At 39.6% G+C, this 8,592-nt stretch overlaps 1 protein-coding gene across 1 annotated transcript; it reads right to left on the bottom strand.

The window, feature by feature from the left end:
- Nucleotides 1-598: 598 nt before the first annotated feature.
- On the bottom strand, nt 599-2,560 carry LOC143363923 (uncharacterized). The gene has a single exon (XM_076804453.1). It carries the CDS (start codon nt 2,558-2,560, stop codon nt 599-601), a length of 1,962 nt encoding a protein of 653 aa, XP_076660568.1.
- Between the last annotated feature and the right edge of the window lie 6,032 nt (nt 2,561-8,592).

Below are 8,592 nucleotides of genomic sequence, written 5' to 3'. Positions count from 1 at the left end.
ACGAGATATATATATATATTTTTTTATTGATAAAGCTTTAGGCCTAATATGGCCCATGACCTGGTTTGTATAAGGAACATAATAAATTCATCTTGTACTTAAACCTATATGCCTATATACTATATATATATATATATATATATATCTATCTATCTATAAATCTATCTATATATGTATATACATATCTATAAATCTATATATATCTATATCTATCTATATCTATCTATATATATTTCCTCTCTGTCTATATGTAAGTCTATGTATATCTCTTATTTCCTATACAGTATTTGTTTACAGTTTTCTCGGGTTGGTACTTAGCTATGTGGTTTCTATCACATTTTCTTTACGAGGTCACTTCTACTTGTCTTATTGTCTATATACCTTAAGTTTACGCTCTTACATTTACTTAGTCTTTATATTCTTATATCTGGTATCTGGATACTAGATTAACCTATTTGATTTGGTTCTTGTATTGCACATATATTGCCTTATATCTATTCTTATTTGTAATGGTAATTATCGGACTTATCTTACTATTCTTATACTATTTAATACTGATTAATTGAGCAGTGTGAGGAGTGCTTGTAGATTTGGGGTGTTATAAGAATATGTTATTTGCAGCGCAGAAGGTATTGATGGGGTTTAAGACCGTAGCGTTGAGGTTCTTTAGGAAGGTGTCTATTTTAAACAGGGGTTTCCAGTTATTTTTCAGTAATTTGGAGACCATTAGATTTCTGTTCTTACGACGATGAGGACAGTACCATATTAGATGGTCTACGTCTTGGGTGGGGTGCGAACACTCACAAGTGGCATGCTGTATTATTTTGAGTTTGGCCAGGGATTCATGTGTGTTAACATGATTGGTCCTCATTCTTCCGAATCTTACTATCAGTTCTCTGGGAAGGTCAAGATCTCTATACCAGGGTTTCTTATGCGGATTGAAGAATTGTTGAAAATATTTAACTCCTTTGCTATGAAACCTATCCCTGAGGAGGGATTGGAACTCGTTCCACATTTCGTTTTTGAAAAACTCTTTGTAATCTGTGTAAGGGATTTTGTGTTGTAAGGACGGTGCTTTTTTTGTGGCTTCTTTTGCAAGATTATCTGCTACTTCGTTCCCATGTATTCCACTATGGGCTGGGATCCATATATATGAAACGTGTTTGTGGTTGTTAAATTTGGTTGTTAGATTGTATGTTTTTTGTTTGATAACAATGATATGATAGTTGGTTCTAGTATTTGGGGAGGCGTTATTTAGTGAGGTAAGGGCACTGAGAGAGTCGGAGCAGATTAGCAGAGGTTTGTCAGAGTTGTTAAAGAGATCTAGGGCTATTGATATAGCTGCACATTCAGCTGTGTATACTGAAGCTGTGGGGTTAATATGGATAGGGAGTGAGAACTTTCCTTCAAGGCAGACGATACCTGCACCTGTTGAGAGTCCGCCTTGAACTTTAGAGCCGTCAGTGAAAATACAAAGATGGTTTGGATAGTGGGTTTTAATGTGGTCTATAAATTCTGTGTTTGGAAATGGGGATCCTTGTAATTGAAATCCTGTTTTGAGGTCGCAGGAAATTTGGAAATTCATGGCATTGTAAGATGCGGCTATGCAGGGGAAGTTATCGTCTTTATGGCAAGTATGGGAGATCTTTTGAATATTGCTGATGCAGTGCATGAGAACATTGGAGGCTTTATGGAGTAAACTGCCAGGGTTCGAGGAGGTTATTTGATCAAATTCTTTTATGTACCTGTTGGAAATGTGGTTTACGTTGGAAGTAATCTTGATGAGATGGGTTTTACCTAAAAAGGATGCTCTGTTTTCGAAATATGGTATCCCTGCTTCTGCCAAAACTACATTAGTAGGAGCAGATGTTCTAAGTCCGAGGGCCAGTTTGAGGGCACGCACTTGAATGGACTCGAGTTTGGTTATGAGAGATTGTTGGCTTGGAAAGTATATGTGGGAGGCATAATCCAGCCTGGATCTGATCAGGGCTTTACATAGTACAATTAATGTGTCTGGGTGGGCTCCCCACCAGACGCCTCTAAGGAATTTAATTATGTTCATGGTGCGTAAGCAGCGGTTGTGGAGAGAAAGTATGTGAGCTTTGAAGTTTAGTCTGTTGTCAAAGTGAATTCCCAGAAATTTTGCAGAGTCTAGATCCGTCTTTTCTGTAGTGCCTAATCGAAATTGGGTGCGTCCGGCTAGTAGTCTTCCGTTGTTAAAGACCACTATATTGGTCTTTTCTGATGAAAGATCGAGGCCTATTGCAGAGAGATTGGTTCGTACCTTTTCAAAAGACTTTTCAATGGTTGTTTTGGCTTCTTCCAGGCTTGAGCTTCTTGTGTATATGGCTATGTCGTCTGCGTACTGGGAGATGTGCACTTTCTTGGGAATATCTTGGAAGATGTTGGCGACGTAAAGATTGTAGAGAAGTGGGCTGAGGACTCCTCCTTGTGGCAGGCCCTTATAGATTACCCTCATGCCATGGAAGCTGGGGGGCCAAGCGAAGCGGCAGTATGACCAGTTGGCTATAAAGTGAAAGATGTTGCGTGAGATTCCCATCTTGGCTAGAGTATTCAGCAGAATGTGGCATTGGACGTTATCAAAGGCAGCGCTGTCATCGAGAAAAGCTGCAGTTGTAAGTTGGTAAGAGCGAAGCCTGACCGTATGTAGGTTGCTAGGTTGAGGATGTTGTCGGTAGATGAGCGGCCCTTTCTGAAGCCAGCCTGAGTTGGGGGTATGAGGTCTACGATCTCACACCACCACAGTAATCTGTTGTTTATTAATCTTTCCAAGATTTTACTCATGCAAGACGTGAGTGAGATGGGTCTAAAGTTTTGATTGTCCGGTTTTTTAATGAATAGTACCTGGGTTTTGTTCCAGTCTTCTGGTGTGCGATGATTTGTGAATAATTCGTTGTAAATGTCAAGTAGATCAAGTCTAGCTTTGGTTGATAATTTTTGTATCATCCTATAATCTACTCCATCGAGTCCAGGGGATGATTTGGGGTTGGATCGGTCTATGGCATTGTTGAATTCGGTGAAGTCGAACGGGGAGTCTAGGAATGGGTTTGGAGTAACTTTTACGTTTATGATGAGATTTATTGGAACCCAAGGAGGGGAGAGTTTGTCTGAGGCTTTGTTAATATTTTCCTTGAGTAGCTCAGAGTTTGTACTTTCTTTGTTCTTCGTGGATGTCCAATTACTTTTTAAGTACCCTGATGTGGTTCCAGATGTAGGTGAGTGAAGTTTTGTGGGAGAGGTTGGCAGCAAATTGTCGGAAGTTTTCCCTTTTTTTCTTTTTTATAAGTTTTTTGGTCAGAGCTACTTGTTTTTTGTAAAAGAACCAGATGTTGATGGTTGACTGATGCTGCTGTTACGAGCCAGGACTGCGAGCAACGCGAGAGGCCGGCGAGGGGTTGTTACCCCAGGAATATGGTTTCAATTTGTTAGTTAGGTATTCGGACACACCCAATGCGAGATCGGGAAGCCGCTAGGATAGTTGACGTCGAGGACGCACCTGATGCGAAATCAGGGAACCTCTGGGAGGTTGGAGTCAAACGCAGACGCACCCGATGCAAAACCGGGGAGCTACTAGGAGGATGAAACTTCGTGAACGCACCCAATGCGTTATCGGGGAGTCACTAGGAGAGACACGCGGCGAACCCGATTTAAAAGGAAGGTGGATGACACGCAGACGCACTTGATGCGAGACCAGAGAGCTGCTAGGATACGGAAGAACCCAATACGGAATCAGGGATCTGCTAGGATGGTATAGTTTTCGTGGAAGCACACAATGCGAAACCGGGGAGCCACTAGGTTGGAGAAATCTTCGTTGAATTGAATCTAAGATTAGTAAGCCTCGTAACTTATATATAATTTAATTGATACAATCCGAGCGGTAAGATTGTATCATGTGGGAACGTTCAATTATTAGATTAGGATATCAGGCAATAATTAAAGGTTGTAGATTACGCGAGTTTAACAAACAAGACAAATATATTCTGATTTCAGATAATTACAAATGTTGTTGTTTGTGTCGGGATTGGATGTAGTAAGTGTACAATTAGAGAAATTGTTACCTAATGTTGCACGGTGTTGACGCACTGGCAATGCGAGGTTAGATAGCGATTGTTGAATGCCAAATAGAATATATACAGAACTAACGGAATCTATAAGGTTACGAGTTGATTCGAAAGGGACTTTAACCCAATCTCACTAGACTTGACGCGACGTGACTGCACGAGTACTGAACCGCGTCTGAATCTCGACTGAATCGCTTCTCGACTAACCGAAGAGGATGAAAATGCATGGGTTTATATACCCTAAAAATGAGAGGGGAATGTATCTGCTTTATTTTACGGTCGCATACTCGTATTTGTCGTTTCCAGTGAGTTTAAGGTTTGCAGCTGGATCTTGTATTGAGGTATTGTTTGCTGGGTTTGCTTGAGACCATGCTTTGGAAGAGGAAGAGGTCGAAGCCGAACCAGGAACCTCTTGTCCTCCAAACTCTTTGAGTTGAAGGATGCGTTGTTGGGATGGTTGGCGTAGGTGAGGAAAGTTCTCCTTGTTGTCCTGTATAGTTCTGGAATTGTTCTTGAGCGAATGTCTCGTGACCAACTGCTTGGCTTCGTAGAAGCTTACGTTTAGTAGGGACATCTGTCTATTTATTTCCTTGTTGGTTTGGAGTGACGAGCAGCTTGGATGTAGAGTAGGATGTGCTTCTTTGCAGTGAGCACAGGTAGGTGTATCTATTGTAGGGCAATCAGTGATATTGTGTCCTGGATTTCCACAATTTTTGCACAGTTTTTCGCTGCGGCAGAATTTGGCAGTGTGTCCTGTTTTAAAGCAGTTATAACATATTTTTAACGGATCTATGTATAGTTCTACCGGTGTTTGGATTAGTTTGTATAGTTTAATGTAATCTGGAAGAGTCGTGCCCTCAAAGGTGATAACTATGGATTCGCTAGGAATCCACTCCCATGTGTTTGTTTGTGGGTTTCTTATTTTCCTATTGAGTCTCCTGGCGTCTAGTATGGAAACTGGGGAGTCTGTGAATTCCTTTATATCTTCCAAATCGCAATCAGTGGAGAAGCCCTTGATGAGGCCTCTCCTTGTGATTCGGAATTTGGGGATATATACATTGATTCCCTGTAGGTCCTTATTGTCGGATTTCACGAAGTTGTTTGCCTAGGTGCCTGTTCTGAACTTTATATTAAATTTTCCAAATCCTTCGTTTTTGATTTCGTCTACGCCTTCATGGTTTTTACTCAAGGCTTTGGCTAACATGAGGGCGTTTTGGGAGTTCCTGGGTTTGGCATGGGTCCTACTGAATGTGGCCGAGACATATGCTGGGCCCTTGTGAGAGGCTGGGTATTGGTTGATGACATATTCGCGTCTTCTTTTGAATAAGTATTCATTCTCTATTATATTCTTTGTGTCTGTTACCTTTGTTCCCGTGTGCGCTGAGTTGGATGGTTCAAGTGATTTTCTCTTGTTATTGTTTGTTTTGGTCACTGTTTGGTTCTTGGATAACGACGTGGGGTGTCCTGCCATGCCTTTGTCATTGGCGTTGTTTTTGGACGCCATTATGGCTTCATCGTTGCCTGGGACTTCTAATTCTTCTAAATCCTGGAACAGTATGAAGGGATTCAGAGATTTTGATAACAAAGATGTCTGTACAGGTAGATTGGGCAGCGTCCGTGGGAGTTGGTACACCGGTTTTCTTGTATTTTCACTTGGGTATTCTCGCGATAAAAAAAATTTTGTCTTGCGTCTGCGGAGCTCTCCAAGAACCACGAGATATATATAAAGACTGCCAGCCCCCGTGTTAAACTGCGAGTCTCAAAGTGGGTGCCAGGTGGGTGCTGGGAGCGGTCGGTAACGGCCCCAATGTCGAAATACTCTCGTCGGTTGTGGAACTAAGAACGTGGAACTATCACTGATCTCAAATACCAACATCACTAAACATGCCGCGCTCGCTACCTAAATAGAACATTTGCTCGTGAATTACGGAAAAAACGTCAGTGACAGAGGCAATAAATAAACGTATAATACGTAGAATGAAAATAATTATCTTTTATTGTATAATTTCATTACACTCTTATTGCCTTCTTATTTTCCATATTGTTCACCATTGTAATCATTATTTCATAATCGATAATTTATAGGTGTAATTAATTAATTTGGAAATTATTGCGATATTTATAAAATAATGATTATTCAATAAAATATATTCTGTAATAGTTATAGAATTTAAAAAAAGAATAAATATATAAATAGAAAAGTTTTTTACTTATTTATCCGATAATACCACTTCTAATGCTCGACTGCATTGACTGCAATTATTCAAGTAGAGGTAGTAACGAAATAAAAGTGTTAAGTAATGAAACTATCTTTCGACGGCTCTTATCCATATAATGCTATTTGGAGGCAGTATTATTGCTATTTGTACAGACACACAGATACACAGATTCTTATATCTTGCAATGCACGTTGTTTTTTTCTCCGTCGACCGATTTCGATGAAATTTTCAGTATGTGTATCACTACCATAGATGTACAAAACACATATTTGAAATTTTTATTGCGGATTTAAATAAAAAAGTGTTGAAAAGTGTCTGTCATTTTAAGTTTTAATTATAATTATATTGTTTGCTATTTTCTATACCTTATAGTATTATTTCTTTACATTTTATATTTTTTATATTTTATAAGCAATAAACTTTATGTATAATCATTAATTGTATTGTTAAATTTCATTTTCTGTGAGTAATTGTCAATACATATACATTAGTAACCACATCTAGACTTTTGCCCGAAATTCGGCTATTTGTCCTCACTGTGCAACGCGGCGAAAACCAAGCAGTCGAACTCGAGGCGAGAAGGACTAGCCGCTTCTCTTTCTTTTCATATGCTGTCCTTCTTTGCGTCCGAAACTTCCGTCGTTCATTACACAAGTAAATATCATTGGAATTTTGTCATATTTGGTACCGTTTTCGGTAGAAAAATGCCACGAGTATTTTGGTGAAAGTCCGATAGAAAAATTATTAATAATGAAAAAGTTAATTTTTTTATTTAAAGGCCTGAGCTCACGCAAGTCTTTCATCTTTTCCGAACGCTTCGACTCTCCGCGGCTCTTTCTTTCCCATACGCTGTCCTTCTTCGCGTCCGAAACTTCAATCGTTCATTACACAAGTATTTATCATCGGAATTATATCATATTTGGTTTCATTTTAATCAGAAAAAAGCCACGAATATGTTGGTAAAAGTTTTACAAAAAAATAACGAAAAATAAAGAAGTTTTGTAATTGGATTAGTAGTGGTCTTCTGGTCTCACACCGATATAGCCGACCATGTGTGGCCCACTCCTCGACGACGGTTCTCGAGTTTCGCTGTCCGCTTCTCCGTGCAACATTATATCGGAGACGGATATTCTCTCCGTTTGAATACCAGTCATTTTGGTGTGCCATAGGTTTCTTATGGCAGAGTTGGGCAAAATATTTATCTAAATAAAAATTTCGAATAACCAATAAAAGATAAAAAAATTTGTATTCGTTATTCGAAGGCTCGAATAAAAAGAGTATCTTTATTCGACGTGTATCGAATAAATAATTTTATTCGTCGAGAATTTATCCGACGAAAACAGATCATTCTTTTTATTCGAAGCGGATTTATGCGAACTTCGAATAATTTTTTCATCTTTTATCTGTATCTTTTATTCGAATGCTTCGAATAAATCTTCGGATAACTTTTGCCAGCTCGACGAATAAACGGCGACGATGGCCGACGAGGACAGACGAGCGCCGAACGTCGAAGACCCAGCGACTACCAAACAGCATACAATGTAAACGGATGGAGAATCGCGCACGAATGAAAGTTTAAACTTTTAGATTGTCCAATATATCCTCATAAAATTGTGACGAGCGAATGGAGGGGATTTTCCTGATGAAAATAAGGTCAAATTCGAGTATAATCGAACAAGTTTCACTGATACGTAATGTTACGATAAAAATTACAATCTCATTAAAGACAGTCCAAAAAAAAATTATTCGAAGTTTGAATAAATCCGCTTCGAATAAGGACATAAAAATTTTTTTATCTTTTATTCGTTATTCGAAATTTGTATTTAGATAAATATTTTACCCAACTCTGGTCGGAGAATGTAACATTTGATAATCGATATAGGTCCGTGATGATTCACCTTCTCACCGATGAGAATTTCCGTAGTGGTCTTCTGCACCGACGAAATACCGTCGTTGGCCTTCTGTTTCTTACTCCAGCCAAAATCTATCCTAGAGGGCGGTAGAAGACCACCGCATTTTTCGATCGACACATTCTCCCGTAAGGCTGGCAGTCTTTCTATATATCTCGTCGGTGGCCCGGTTCTATTCTAGGAAAGACGACACGGTTCTGTGTCATGCTAAAAGACGGACCGGTTTTGTTCCAGGAAAGACAGACTGGTTTTCTGTGCCATGCTAAAAGACGGACCGGTTTTGTTCCAGGAAAGACAGACTGGTTTTCTGTGCCATGCTAAACGACGGACCGGTTCTGTTCCAGGAAAGACGGACCGGTTCTGTGCCATGCTAAGGCTGAG

The sequence above is a fragment of the Halictus rubicundus genome, unplaced genomic scaffold (genome assembly GCF_050948215.1).
Source record: "Halictus rubicundus isolate RS-2024b unplaced genomic scaffold, iyHalRubi1_principal scaffold0175, whole genome shotgun sequence".
Taxonomy (NCBI): domain Eukaryota; kingdom Metazoa; phylum Arthropoda; class Insecta; order Hymenoptera; family Halictidae; genus Halictus; species Halictus rubicundus.
This window is presented reverse-complemented; position numbering and strand designations above follow the sequence as displayed.